This window comes from Cupressus sempervirens, chromosome 5 (genome assembly GCF_028749045.1).
Source record: "Cupressus sempervirens isolate cs-2001-9-10 chromosome 5, ASM2874904v1, whole genome shotgun sequence".
Lineage (NCBI taxonomy): Eukaryota > Viridiplantae > Streptophyta > Pinopsida > Cupressales > Cupressaceae > Cupressus > Cupressus sempervirens.
In genome coordinates, this window is record NC_143122.1 from 166,096,842 (window position 1) to 166,113,387 (window position 16,546).

General features: G+C 35.5%; 1 protein-coding gene across 2 annotated transcripts in view; it reads right to left on the reverse strand.

Annotated features, from left to right (window-relative positions):
• Positions 1-8,849: 8,849 nt before the first annotated feature.
• The window catches only part of LOC149554955 (uncharacterized), a 28,279-nt gene continuing 20,582 nt past the window's right edge, over positions 8,850-16,546 (reverse strand). The window contains exons 5-7 of one of the 2 annotated variants that reach the window (XR_016364437.1): positions 9,782-9,957; positions 9,467-9,606; positions 8,850-9,293 (exon numbers count right to left, since the gene is read on the reverse strand). Coding sequence is in view for 1 of the 2 variants with exons in the window: in XM_089828987.1 (XP_089685113.1) it covers positions 9,534-9,606; positions 9,782-9,957 (249 nt within the window). In the remaining variant the exon portion in view is untranslated. The remainder of the gene's footprint in view (positions 9,294-9,466; positions 9,607-9,781; positions 9,958-16,546) is intronic. The other variant, XM_089828987.1, reaches the window with a different exon arrangement.

A 16,546-nucleotide genomic window follows, 5' to 3' on the forward strand; every position in this document is an offset into this window, starting at 1 on the left:
CTCTAATGCTAATTCTAACCCTAAATCTAACCCTAATTTTGACCCATATTCTAACTCTAACCCTAACTCTAACTCCAACTCTATCTCTAACCCTAACCCTACCCCTACCCCTAATTATAACCCTAACTCTAACTCTAACTCTAACTCTAACCCTAACTATAATTATAACTCTAACTCTAATTGTAACCCTAACACTAACCCTAACTCTAACCCTAACCCTACCCATAATCCTAATCCTAACACTATATATAATGCTAATCCTAACCCTAACACTATATGTAACTCTAACTCTAATCCTAACCCTAATTCTAATTATAAACCCAATCCTAATTCTAACCCTAACTCTAACTCTAAACCTAAATCTAACCCTAACTTCAGCCCTAACCCTAAACCTAACGCTAACCCCAACTCTATCTTCAACTTTAACTTGATCCCTAACTCTAACTCTAATTCTAACCCTAACCCTAATCCTAGCCTCAATTCTAGCCCCAATTCTAACCCTAACACTAACACTAACACTAACACTAAAACTAACACTAATTATAACCCTAACCCTAATGCTAAGCCTAACTCTAACCATAACCCTTATGTTAATCATAATCCTAGCCCTAATTCTAACCCTACCTCTAACTCCAACTCTTGTTCTAATTCTAATTCTAACTCTAACTCTAGCTCAAATCCTACCTCTAAATCTAACCCTAACCCTAACTTTATTTGTAACCCTAATTCTAGCCCTAACCCTAATTGTTACCCTTACCCTAACTCTAGCTCTAACTCAATCTGTAACCCTAATTATATTTGTACCCCTAATTCTAACTCTAATTCTACCCCTAATCCTAACCCAAACCTATATAACCCTAACTCTAACCCTAATTCTAACCATAACCCCAATTCTAGCTCTAACCCTAACCTAATTCTAACCCTAACTATAACTTTGTTTCTAACTCTAACCCTAACTATAACTCTAACTCTAATTCTTACCCTAACCCTAACCCTAACCCTAACCCTAACCCTAATTCTAACCCTAACTCTAACTCTAATGCTAATTCTAATCCTAACCCTAATTCTAACCTTGATTCTTACCCTAGATCTAACTCTAACTCTAATTCTAACCCTAACTCCAACTCTAACTTTATCTTAATTCTAACCCTACCCCTAACTCTAACTCTGACTCTAACTCTAACTCTGACTCTTTTTGTAACCCTAACCCCAATATTAACCCTAACCCTAACTTTGACTATAAACTACCCCTAATCCTAACCCTAACACTATATATAACTCTAACTCTAACACTAACCCTAATTCTAATCCTAATCCTAGCCCTAACTCTTACCCTAACCCTAAATCTAATCAGGTAACTTTAACCTAACACTAATCTAACCCTGACCACAACTCTATCTCTAACTTTAACTGTAACTCTAACTTGAACCCTAACTCTAGCTCTAATTCCAACTCTAACTCTTATACTAACACTAACACTAGCACTAGCACTACCTCTAATTTTAACTCTAACTCTAATTGTAACCCTAACCCTAATGCTAATCCTAACCATAACCCTAATGCTAACCCTAACCATAACCCTAACCCTAACTCTAACACTAATAATAATCCTAACCTTAATTCTAACCCTAAATATAACCCTAACTCTAACTCTAACTCTAACTTCAACCCTTATTCTAACTCTAATTCTAACTCTATCTCTAACCCTAACCCTAACTCTTATTCTAACCCTAACTATATTTGTAACCCTAATTCTAACCCTCACCCTAATTCTTACCCTTACCCTAACCCTAATTCTATCTCTAATCCTAACTATATTTCTAACCCTAATTCTAACCCTAACCCTAATCCCAACTCTATCTCTAATTTTAAACCTAACCCTAACCTTAACTCTAACTCTAACCTTGACTGTAACTCTAACCCTGACCCCAACTCTAGCTCTAATTGTAAACCTAACCCTAACAAGAACCCTAACTCTAATTCAAACCCTATCCCTTACCCTAATTTTCATCCTAATGCTAACCCTAACTCTAACTCAAACCCTAACCCTAACCTTAACACTAACCCTAACCTTAACCCTAACCTTAACTCTAACTCTAACCCTAACCCTCACCTTAACACTAACCTTAACCGTAAACATTAAGTTGTCCCTAACTCTAACCCTAAATCTAACTCTACCATAATTGGACTCTAACCATAACCCTAACCCTAACTTTAATCTTGGCTCAAAACTTTTCCCTAACCATAACTCTAGAACCTTAACCCTTACTCAAGCCCTAACCCTAACCCTAACCCTAACCCTGGCCCTACTATAACCCTAACCATAACCATAAGTCTAACCCTAACCTTAACCATGAGCATAACTCTAACCCTAAACTTAACCATAAACAAAACTCTATCCCTAACTCTAACGCTAAATCTAACTCTACCATAATTAGACTCTAACCCTAACCCTAATCCTAAATCTAACCTTAACCCTGACTCAAACCCTAACCCTATCCCTACAATAACCCTAACTCGAGCCCTATAATAACCCTAACCCTAACCATAACCATAACCATAACTCTAACCCTAACCTTAACCATGAGCATAAATCTAACCCTTAACTCTAACCCTAAATCCAATTCTACCATAATCAGACCCTAACCCTAACCCTAACCCTTACTTTAATCCTAACTCAAACCCTAACCTTGACTCTAACCTTAACCCTAACTCAAACCCTAACCCTAGCCTTACTATAACACTAACCCTAACCATAACCATAACTCTAACCCTAACCTTAACTATGACCATAACTCTAACCCTAACCTTAATCATAAACATAACTCTAATCCGAACCTTAACCATAACCATAACTCTAACCCTAACCTTAACCATAAACATAACTCTAACAATAACCATAACCATAACTCTAACAATAACCATAACCATAACTCTAACCCTAACCTTAACCATAACTCAAACCCTAACCCTAACTCTAGCCCTAACCCTAATGCTAACCCTAACCCTTATTCTATCCCTAAGGTTAACATTAATTGTAATGGTAACTTTGTCCCTAACCATATATCTATGTTTGACTATAACATTTTACATTACAATATGCCAAAAAGAAAATTACTTTTTTTTAACCATAATCCTACCCCTAACTCTAACCCTAAATATAACCCTAACTGTAAATCTAACTCTACTATAATTAGACTCTAATCCTAAACCTAATCCTTAGTTTAACCTTCACTAAAACCATAACCTAACCCTAACTCTAACCTTAACCCTTACTTTAATCTAGACGAAAACCATAGCCCTAACCCTAACCCTAACCTTAACCTCGACTCAAACCCTTACCCTAACCTTAACCCTAATGTAACTCTATATACAACCCTAACTCTAAAAATAAACCCAACCTTAACCATCACCCTAAAACTAACCCTTTCTCTAACTCTAACCGTATATCTAATTTTAACCCTAACCCTAATCCTAATTTTAACCCTAATTTCAACTCTAACTCTAGCCCTTATTCGAGCTCCAATTCTAACTCTACCTCTAACTCAAGCCCTAACTCTAATTATAATCCTAACCCTAACTATATTTGTAACCTAAACCCTTATTCTTACCCTCGCCCTTACCTTAACCCTAACCCTAACTCTAATTCTAACCCTAACTATATTTGTAACCCAAATTCTAACCCTAATCTTAACATTAACTCTAACTCTAATTCTAAACCTAACCCTAACAAGATTCCTAATCCTAAAAATAACCCTATCCCTAACCCTAATGCTAATCCTAACTCTAATTGTAACTCTATTCCTGACCATAACTCAAACCCTATCCATAACTCAAACCTTAACAATAGCCCCAACCCTAACACTAACCCTAACCCTAACTATAACTCTACTCTTCAATATACCATTTTACGTAACAATATGCTTAAAATAAAACTGAATTAAAATGATGCAAATAAACACCATATATAGAATTAAAAAATAAATTATTCAAGAATAATTTTATAGTAAGTTTACACTATTACATTTTTATAGTAAGTTTATACAATTGTATTTAAAAAGAAATAAATAATTCAGCACTATCCTTTAAAAATTAGAAAAAAAATTTAAAAATACTTTTTTTGTTGTGCCACGATTGCCACTACCTTATATATACCTCTATATATATTACGTCGAGAGTAATCGTTCTCGAGGCACTTATTTTCATTTTCATAAATCCCAACTGCGATTAAAATAACCTTGGATTAAATAAAAATAGGCGCCTCGAGAACAATTACTCTTGGCATAATATATATAGAGGTATATATAAGCTAGTAGTGTAGGATTCTTCTAGATCTTTACTCTATAATAAAGGAGAAAATTACAATGTCCTAGACAACTTATAGTTCATTCTTATTTTCCTAACCCCTCAAGTCAATTTATTGACATTGTCAATACATAGGATCTTTCAAGGATATATATATATACCTTACAACTGAAATTTCAATGTCTCTTGACATAAGAAATTTCAAATGTTGTGAAAAATAAATATTGTGACAATAGATAAATACCTAACACCTACTTATCCATCTAAATGTGACTTTCTAGAGAATTGTCTTGATAATGATTTCTTTAATATTGTAGAAGATTATCTATGCTGTTGAGTTCAACATGCAACTGTTGTCATGTTATGCCTTTAATTCGGTAGAAGACTAGTTGTTATGAATCGTCACTATCTTTCACCTTCCATTTATTCTCCATTTATTCATAAGTCAAGGTTATTGAAAATGACTTTTTCATAGTTTTAATTTATTTATTGTGCAGAAATTACAATTGACGGCTAGGATGCATGAATCGCTTGTATGTCATTTCCTTTTATAGGGGGAAATTATCTCGTCGGGGCAACCGTTTTTTATATTGTTGTTTATTTTTTAAATATATGTTTTTGGTTAGTTTAATTACTTGGAGTACAAAAAGGACAAATGATAGAGAGCCGAAGTAAAATGGACTTAAAATACTTCAACACACTTGAAAGAAATGAATTTGACCTCCAAGATATAGATATCCTGTAACTTCCTGATTTCTACAAGTTAAATTCATTATATTTCTACAATTCATTTGAATGTTGGATGTAGATTTTTTTTTTTTAAATTGTGTATATGTTTCTTCATCAATGTCTCAAATCATACTTCACGATCCATCGTTAAGAATAAAGAGCAGGAAAGGTGTGTATCATACATACACCCTTCTTGTTCTTTATTTCTCATAATGGACCACAAGAGTGTAATCTCAAACATCGATGAAAAAACATATACACAATCAAGAATCCAGAAATCTATATACAATATTCTACAAATTAATTTATAATTGTGAAAATACCAACTAAAACAAGATTGGCAACAAACTAGTCTATACGTTTATAACTACCTAAGTTAGATTTTTATATCACATGCCTTATTTAACATCTAGGAACTCTAGTTTAAAATCACGATGACAGGAGGAGCGGGCAGCGTGAGCCGGAAGAGGAGTGGGCAAGGAAATTTGAATCCTGCATAAGAGGAAGGTGGAAATGTTGATGATGACAACAACAATCCGGGCGACCAAAGGCGGTTTATGGTTGCTTGGCTTCGATCTTTGTTTGGCAGCAATTTTGAAAAATTTGGACGAGATTTCTTGCCCCTTAGTCTTTGTTTTTTGACGGCCCTCAAGGTTTTGGGAAGATTGTCGCTCCCTTGAATGTCACTTGTTGTATCTCTAGCTACGTGCTCTTTAAGGAGATGCATCCGTTTGTGCATTTGTGCAAGGTTTTTCCCATACCTGAGGCCATTCTTACCAGTTACGAGGATATAGGTGAGGTTTTGCTTGCCTTTCTGTTGGTTGAGGGATTTTTCTCTCATATCCTTGCAAATCTTAGGCCAATCTTTCTCTTGGATCAATTTGTGGAGGACCAGTCTATGATCTTGTTTGTTGGCGGCATTGTTATGGGTTGGAGGCATGGTTTCCTCTCTACTTACATGGAGAGAGTGAACGAGAGAAGAAGTGACACTAGGGTTTCTGTGAGCGTTGGTGAGGAAAGAGATTATGTGGAAGATGACAGCTGCCTACATCTTGTTTGGGTAGATTCGACTGCTAGGGGCTCTTTGTTTGCTATCAAAGCTTTTGCTTTGGTGCAAGATTTTGGGTTTAATTGTGGATGGTTGTTTACAAAGGAGGGACCTTTTCTCTTCTTTGTGTCTTCCAGCCCCATTGTTGGTTTTGCTAGTGGCATGGAAAGGCTTTTAGAGATAACCTTGCCTTTTTTGGTTTGGCCTTGTCACAACTAGGAGCAGGGGGTGGGTTGCAATTGTTCGATGATGCTACCTCTTCCTTGGTTTATCCCCACTCCTCACAGGTGGGGGAGTATGGTGACTTGTCAAATGAAGTCAAGGCTGTTGCCTCTTGCTTCCCTTCTTTGGTTCATCCAGACCCAAATAGGGATGAATAAGGGAGGGGCACAATAGGTTTGGTACATTTGGATGGCTTCCTCTTTCGCAATTCCTATGGAGGTGGATGAGTCCCCTATTGAGGTGGTGACTCCTATTGTGACGTTTGATGTTGTCATCTCTCCTATTGGGGTGGAGTCTTTTGGTGCAGGCCCTCTTGGGCTTCAGTTGCTGGAGATTTTTTGGGGTCGCTGCTATGAGAAGGTTGATGGTTGGTGATTTCATCGCTTCTCAATGGTTATCTTTGTTTGGCTTGTTGTTCCTATAAAAGTGGACCCCTTTTCTATTGAGCTGAGAGGGGAGACTGCAATTAGCACTCGTGATAGCCATGCTATTGTTGTGTACAAGGTCGTCTTTGTCAAGCTTGCCCTCTCCAAAGGTTTTTTTGAGCTTTCTTTTGTGGGCAGCTGCCAGTGTGTTATCGATTTCCTCACTTTTCACTATAACGATAGTATCTTTTAGTTTTTTTCCTCCCTATGACCAGCCAATTGCTTGTAGTTTTAAAGGGCTCACTTTCATCCCTTGTTTTTGTTTTTGGTCAAAGCTTGCAACTTTTGTGGGGCTTGTCCCATGATGATCTCTGAGAATGTTGACAATGTTTGGTGGCTTCATCACTTCCAGACAATTTTTTTTGACAGAGGTAGATCTAAGTATTGTTCATCTAGTCTTGTGGTATTAGTCACTGTTATTGCGTTGTTAATGTGTTGTTAATGCGTTGTATAATTAAGTCTAGTGTCGGCCCTTTGGGCTTGTTCTTTGTTGTTCCACCGGCCAGCACCCTCTTGCTGCCGCTTTAATCAAAAACATCTAGAAACTCTCTGCCATGTCGCATTCTGAGCATATGATCCCTAAACAAGTGGAGCAAATATACAAGGCAGCCTAGATATTTAATCATGGAGAGATTCAAAACATGCCATTTCATCCAAAATCCAAAATCAAACTGTACTGCCATTGTCTTCTAAATTTACCTCCTGCTGCTTTTAAGTGTGAAAGGATTATGAGGCTTTCTTCAAGTGAAATTTACCTTATGCCTGTTTAATGTGATTGACTGTTTCTTTGATTTTTTATTACGTAACTAAGGATTTTGAAAGGGCTCTGATTCTTATACAAAGGCAAAGATAAGCTATAAGTTCAACAAGACACCAAACAACCACCACAGAACTGACCCTTGTACAAGGAGAAAGATATGTGAAAAGCCCAACAAGAAACCAAACAACTACTAAACTATGAGAGACAAAGCATCACTAAACCTTAACTGAAGACAAGTCCAAACGTGGTGGAAAGAAGACCCATGCAAAAAAAAATCGAGTTATTAACGATTACTTCTATTGCTTACCATATATTAGTTCAAAATCAAGTATAATGCAACCAATCTTATAGGTAAGTGTACCATATTCCTCATGCGCAATATTTTGGTAGTTGCTACATGTTCATTTCCATAATTTATATTCTCTATTTTGAATTTGATGTTTAACGTTCATTGTTAATTATATTATCTTTATAAATTGTATGTACGGTAGAATCTGTAATATTGGTATGTCTATGATAAACCTTTAACCTTAATGTTTGTAAGTAGAAAGAATTGATCATAAGCCACTGTCTCTTTTTAAACCTAAAACTTAAGGAAGGAACAGAATTAGTAGAAAGAAAGTTATAGAGGTTCTCTGTCCAGAATACTTACTAATATAGGACACCCGAAAATGTCTGCAAGTCAACGTCTTCAAGTAGAAAGAATTGATCATAAGCCACTCTCCCAGAAAATAAGTTCAAAAAGTTCTGTACATTTTATTGGGTTATATATTAATATAGGCCCCTGAAAATTTCTTTAAGTTCCCAGCATATCACTCAAGATCAAGCACAACTTCATTGGTAACTCATTTCTGAAGTCAAAAAGTTTTCTGCTTTATACTGGCACCTTCTGAAAGTTTACACTCTGTCTCTGTCGTATCACTATGCGTAGCTTAGGAGGGTAGGCTACTGATTTGTCACTGATGAACGTTGAAGAAGAAACAGAAATTAAGACGACACTTGATAGAACCATTTAACTCACTCATGGTACAAGAGGTAAGAATGAATCATGACGTTTGCTCCTCCCCCAGGGTTTTCATACATAGATTAGTATTTGTCTTGAAAAGCTTCACCTGATCTGAGAGGAGTTGCATATTTTCCTAAACTAATAAGGATCACACATACAGGCGATGCAAATAAATGCTGACCTGCAGCAGATTAAAAACTGGAAGTTTTAGTCCATTTTGCAAATTATAAAGCATTTTTCAATCCTTTCGCATAATCTCACTTTTCAGAACTCGATAAATTGGATAGAACATGTACAGCACAAGAGAGACCATTTACTTATGAAGCTGCAACACCAGATGATCTGTCATTCAAATGATAAACTACAATGGGGTGAAATTTCCACTGCAGTGGCATATGCTATTGACTTCCAAGTACTAAAACACATATAAGCTGTTTCTTTCAGCACTGCGTACATGAAACATGTATACCCAAATCTTTCATCTAGTGCTTTTACATATTGGTAAAAGTGAGTTGCTTACAATTTTGTACATATATTACAAATATGTGACTAGGCCTAGATTGAGAAACATTTAAAATTTCGTTTTCAAATTATGATAGAAATGATTGTGAAACCCAACTGTATTTTCCTCCTCTGTCATTGTACTGCACATCACACTCCCAAAACAATAAACCAACCACAACAAAGTGCCAACGCTAATCCTTCCTTGAACACTCATGGACATAAATGTTTCCAGAAGTAGCACAAAATCATAAGTTCCATCTATCTTGACATACTCCAATGAGGGTCTCCATGCACCTACATACAATAAAACAGTTCACAAAGACCCACAAGAACTACTATAGACATTGACAGATCAATAGAAACATAAGAAAAGAAGAAGAAATTTCCAATTTTAAAAGAATAGGAGATGATTGCATGTATTCTTTTTGGTATAAAATAACATATTCCAATAAATATTAAGAACTAACCAGATAGAAGCAGTTAATCCTCTAACCTGCTTCGCTGACACCCCATATTGGAATATCTCCAAGAACATCACTCAATGGAAAGGAAGTTCTCCATTGCATGAATAATATTAGGCGGCCACTGAAGCTCTGCATTTAACCACCTATAGATATCCACACAAACAATAGTCTGACTATAGAAACAGGCGTGCATGAACACATCTTTTCTTGATGAATATTAACAAACAAATTAATTTAAATTTAATACAATGTGAAATTAAGGAGTATAGAAAATAAGCTAAAATGAATATACCAATCACAAACTGTACTCACACATACCCAACATTTCTATACAGTGGTTCCTGAATGGTAGCCTGTATGAACTGCTCTTCAGCACCACTTCTACGATTCTCACTCCAAAGGATAGCAGCAAGAGCAGCACGGGCCTCAGAATAGTTTGGATACTTACGAACAAGTCCTTCTACTAATTTTCTTGCTTCCTCAGGCCTATTCAACTGCATGACTTATATTTCCAAATTAAGGAGAGAGAAGTAATAGCACACAGAAATCTAAATTCAATACTCACCACTAAACATAAGTCATAAGCTAAACACAGAGATCGTGCTGAATTCCTAATGTTGCCTTATTACAATGATCCTCAATCCAAACATGGGAACAAAAGTAAATTCGATTGAATATTTAGAAACAGAACTGCCCATTATTTTCTTCAGATTAGTCAACTATAAAATTTACATTTGCAGATTCATGGAGTAAAATATACCAGCATCTGTTAAATTTGTAACATATGTGTGAAGTGAGAATTTGGGGAGTAAGGATCAAAAGCCACTAACAATCTGCACAAATTACAAATGAAATTCCTTCTGATACTATATTCGCATATCTTTGAGGGTCATACTAACAACCATCTTCAAGGAAAAGATAAGCATTATAGGTTACTTTTTAAAGAAAAATTCAACATGGTCCAAGCAAAAAATAAATGATACCATGTACGAAATAAAGCCCATATAAAGAGATAGCTTTAAGAAGAGTTGGGTAGAGTAAGCAATTCAACTATCAGCATCCATGTAGTTCAAATCCCAACCAATCATACATAATCGCTACTCTCCCTGACTAAGTATTATGGACAGCACATATCTCTAATCATTATCTCATCTAAACATAACATTTGCAATGCATAATTACTAATCATCAGTGTCAGCACAATACATAACCATACTGTGTGCACATATATCTCCCATTTGGGGCTATGGATGATCAACAGGCTCAAAATTAAGCAAACAGAATCACAAAAATCATTAATTACTTTTTTCGTGTAAAATTGCAATCCTCTCTTTCACAAAACTAAAGTGGGAAATGGTCTCCCTTATCTTCTTTCATAATTACTCTTTGAGTTATTTAATTCAGGGTTTTTGTTCATGACAGCTTTAACTTTTGTGCTAATATTTAATTCATCTTATAAAAAAAAATGAATCTTCAGAAGCAAATGTATGCACATGTGACTGCATGCACATTGGGTTAATAAGAAGCCTTGTAAAGGAAAAAAGTAAACCGTCCTATCTATTAAAGGATATCTAAAGGCTTTTGTTAGACTATCCATAAGACACAACCAATAATAACCTATAGATTACTCAATATAAAATGATGCTTAAAAGCAAAAGGCAAACAAGGGAAAGTTGATCAGGTTGTGATGAACAAGGTTGACTATTTCAACAAGATGTTCAACCACTTCCAAAACATTGGATGCTATCAAAAATGGGGTTTCAATTCAATATCTTTGATCTCAAAAAGGCTTTCAACGAACATTAAATCCCCATCCATTGACACGGTGGATCCATAAGAAAAGAGGTCCTCTCAAGACATTATAGACATAAACCAAATCACCACCATATATGTAGCAGCCTTCTTAGTCAAAAAATTAAATCATTTAGCTCGAATAGTTTTGGATTCAATGCACTTTGTCAATTTTGTGAAAAGAAAGATTATAGAAGAGGAAAATGGCATTTTGATGAGTTTTGATGTTGCATTTCTCTTTATCTAACACCTTATTACACTCTTACTGACGTCATTCTGTTGGACAACTTTTCATTGTCATAAGTACTTGACCATGCCAATGATGGGCTTTGCTTAAGGAATGTGCCCTAGGAATAGGCCCTTTCAATTTGACTTGAGGAATTATAGACCCTATGAATTATGGAGGGAGGCTTCCCAAAAATTTTGAGTGGGTGCTGCAGATTTTTTTTTGGAATATTTTAAACCTGGTGGCCCCATGAATTTCTAATACACCAAGCTTAGAAATTTTAGCTCCAAAATTGAAGAAAGTTTCGTACTGTGAATTTTCCTTCTAAAACTTTATTGGAGCAAGAGTTTAAATTGTAGAAAATAGCTAATTCTAGCCCCACCATTATTTTCCTGCTCAAATAAGCAGCTCTATACTGTAGGGGCTCCTATTTTCTGAGAGAAGATTCCAAATGATTCTGCAGCATACCGTTCTCTTCTTCATGAGACCCCTTCTTCCTTAAAAATAGAAGCTTAAGACCCTCTGTGGGACCCCACCCTAAGGCATATATTTCAGAAAACCTTGAGGGCATAATCCCAAGATGGGTATGAATATATTGTGTTAATGAAACTTTTGAGGGAATCTAGTTGTTTATTGATATCAGAGCGCCCTATGACAAGTACTCCCTATCCTCCTTAGGGTCGAGCTTGGAGAGAAGTATTGGGTTTAAGTATGTTAACTGTCAGGCATATTATGAATCATTAATTGTTTTAATCTGATTTAATTACATAGTAATGTACATCAATCATTGGGAATTGGCAGCCTCCTAGTAAACATTGCAGAGACTACACAAATTGCTATTTCCAAGTATAATCCAAACTCTATTTAAGAATTTTAAGTTACAACAAGTCCTCATTGGGGATATTACAAAAAACTTTAAAAAGCTATGAAAATTGCATGGCCTTCATCATTCAGACCAATTAGATTCTTTGGTTTAATTGTCAAATATCTCAAGAATGAGAATCTTGTTGGAAATATCAAACTAGTGAGGACTTAGACAAAAACATAGTAGTAAAATTATGAAAACATTACTATTGCTTGACCTCATTGAGGGCTCCATCCCCAAATCAAGATCCTTGGTCCGCCCATCCCTGAAATCTATCCCCCTATTATGAAAGTTCATTTTATATGCTTCTTATAGGCATTAGAAAGTTGTATCCAAGCCCTAAAATCTGATGTAATTTGATCTCTATGATTTTGATCATTTTGTTATAATTTGCACATGGACTCTCCTCATTGCACTATGATAAAAAGCCACCTTTCATGTCAGAGATTTTTATTGAGTAAAAATGGGGGTTTTGAGTTTCTGTCTTCTTGCTTTCAATCCTTATTGTTGTGTGTTCTTGCAATGCGTAAAAAACAACATTGGTCTCATTATTTCATTTAATTATTCATCGTAGAAAACATCAATATGGAATTCTCTAAGGTAAAAAGATTGCACTACTTATGTAGATGAAATCAAACACAAAACCTACTAATGTTATCAAAAAGTAGTGGGAAAGGAACCATAAGAGAGCTCTTGATTATATTTACTCGTTGGTAATTTTTTATTTGCAATTTCATCTCAAAAAATGTTCAACACCTAAACATGCATGGAACACTCTTACTGAACTGTATGGTGAAACTAATAAAGCTAGAAAATTGATAACAGCTTCATAAGCATTGATCCCAAGAGTTTTGATTGCATCCAAGACTAACATGCATGGGACACTCTTACTGAATTGTATGGTGAAACTAATAAAGAGGCTGTCAAATTGATAACGACTTGATAAGCCTGGATCCCAAGAGTTTTGATTGCATCCAAGACTAATCTCAAAGATAAAACAACAACAGACACCAATTAAAGAATTGGAACCTTAATAAAAAAGTAACAGATTTACTATTGGTTCTAAATGTACTGTCTAAGGACACAATACCTAATTGCATTCCAAAGGCTGTGATAGTAGTTGTTTGTAATGTCCCCTGTTAGGCTTAGACTCAGTTATTACATATTTAACTCAAACTTAACATTTTATGCCCTAAAATACCTTGATTAAAGTTAAGACATTCATAGTAAAAGGATTTTGTTTTCATTTATAAGATTAAACTATTTGTATGTAACATCAATACACCATAACCAATTTTATTACTACTTCAACTCAATGTGGAATGAATAGGTGCTATCCAAGGTGCCTATAAACCAACTGTACTGCCTCAAAGTTTACAGATCCAAGCCCTTAGCCTATCTTTGGACCATGCCTGCAAGGAGCTCAGAGACACTGATCCGTACCCTATCTTGGGACTAAGTTACCGATTCTGGTTCTGATGCTGATGCGGGTGCGAGGTTCTGATGCGCCGATGTGTGATTTTTTATTTTTGGAGATTTTGGATGCATTTGGGTGCGCATACACACACACACACACACACATAAACCATTCCATAATAACAGGGCCTGCTGAAACTGACGGTTTGGAAATTGTCTACAATTTTAAGTTGCAACTGCTGATGGCAATCGATGTTTTGAAATTTCCTATGCCGTTTTTTTTTTGGATGTGTTCAGTATGAAATATACTAAAAATGGAAAATAAAACCAGATACAAACTGGTCGACTAAAAGGATAACCATGTATGAAAGAGGAAGATTGCACTTAAAAAGTGAGAAGAGACAAACTGCAATAATATGGCAGGAACTGACAGATGGTAAAAGCTGTTAACTGTTACAACAGAGCATCAGTGCAGCACCCAAAAGCACTGGCGCATCCAGAAGCATCAGAACCCGCACCTGGACATTTCTTAGACGCATCGGTATCTTAGTCTTCGGATAGATAGCCATTGCTTGGATTTATACAAGCCCCTCTTTGGACACATGTTTGGCTTCCTTAGTTACTGATTCACAGCTCCCGGGCCTAGAGGCTGAAGCAAATTCATCCTGAACCTGATCCGGATGTCCTGTGGATGCTCACTGGAAGCACATCCAGGGCACCAGGATGCTCGCTGGATGCATTCACAGGAAGTGCATCCAGGGCAGCCAAATGCTCTTTGGATGTGTTATATGCATCCAGAGAGCATCCTTAACGAGAAGAGCATCTAGGTGCGAGCATCCAGAGAGCATCTGAGTGCTCTGGGTGTGCTTATTGTGAGCATCCACAGGGGCATCATGAAGCTTCTATGAGCATCCATGTGCCCAGACATCATTTTTGACATATTCTAAAAATTAAAATTCTCAAAATAAAGAAAACACCCGCTGTAGGTTGCCCTGCCATTGATAAAATTGTTATATTGGCCAACTTGTTTTCCTGTTATACAGTTAGCACAATCAGAAGAGGACTTATCCTTTCTGCACTGGGCCAGTACATATACTGAATCTGTGAGATAAGTTCCATCAAACTCAGTTGTCGTTGCAAATCTAGATGGGAGCTGCCATAGCCATGTTGAAATTTTTTCTCAAAAACTGTAACATTATTGTGGGGCCTACCGTTGCATCTGAAGGCCAAAAGTCTAGTCTCTGCATCTGCTTTAATGGTGGTTGTTATTAACATGCAAAATAAAATAATCAGGTTTACAATATTCTCCACTTGCCAGACCCTTCCAGGCATGGCTCTAGATTTTCCCATTGCTATTTGAGAGAGGCTTACAAGTGCTCTGAAATTCTTGAAATGTTTTTCTTGAAAAAAAGGAACTTATTGTATAAATTTTAAAATTGCAAGTTATCTGTTTTCATGAATATTACAACCATATACTCATAACATCCCTCGGATGAATCATGAATATGATTTTGATTTTGTAATTGCAATGATTTTCTGATTCGCATTGGAATCATGAACATAGACATATATGATATGTTATTTCAATATTTATCAGGTATCTTGATCAATAGTGAAGTATCATACTATTAAGTAATTTAATTTTATATATTTCTTACAGTTCTTTGCATATATATATATATATAAACACATCCAAAAACCACACACCTGCGCACCCGCATCCCCATCCGAATCAGCAACTTAGCTGGCCTCCCTTCTCAGATTAAAATAGTAATAGGACCTCTCTCTCTCTCTCTCTCTCGCGCGCTATATATATATACTTCTTGATTTATCTGACCAAAATTCATAGTGTGATTATGGAACAAGCTATTGATAAATTATATACATATATTTCTGATCTTATTATTATCAATAATTATAAATAATATTAATATGTAAGACTACACATTAAGGATCTTACCACTGTAACTGATATAAATATATATATATATATATATCAGCAGCAACTTATTGACTGCTGCGAGCAATACGTATGTTCCAGTTCCTTCCTCATCTCTTCCCTAAGAAGAGTATTGAATATCCTTTCTTTATCCATCTCTTCCTTATAAAGAGTTTCAACATATTTTATATAATTTATATTCCCATTAATATCTTTCTTACAATACCAGATCATATATCCTATATACTAATACTCCCCTTCATCGCCTGGAATTTATATGTTGCAAATCCAATAGCTACATCCTTTGGATTGTAAAAGACACCTCCCGTAACAGATTGGTTTGCTTATATGAAATGCACCTTTTTGTTATTAATGGTCGTTAGTTATTTTTTATTGCTGCCAACTGTGCTGATTAACATCCTTTTGCTTGTATCCTCCACTCAGTGATCCTTAATCAATTATTGTTCAGTCTTTCTTACATACCAATTATACAAGATTGATATGCCGATTCCTTACTGGAGAGGATCATATCTTGTCTTGCATCAAATGCAAATTGAATATTCCCAATTCAATAATATTTTATGTCACTCATTATTGATGTATCACTACACATACTCAGCCGTCTGTAATAAGGTATTGCTGCATATGCTTATATTATTTTATTCATTATTAATAATTATATTATGAACGTATTATTAATATTGTTTATTTGCTAAACACCGGCATGCTCATAATTGTTTTATAGATTAGAATTATTTACATATTAATTGATTTATTTGGATACTAGACATTAAAATAGTTTAATAAGATAAAAATTATTTATTTATTTAAATACCAAACATTAAA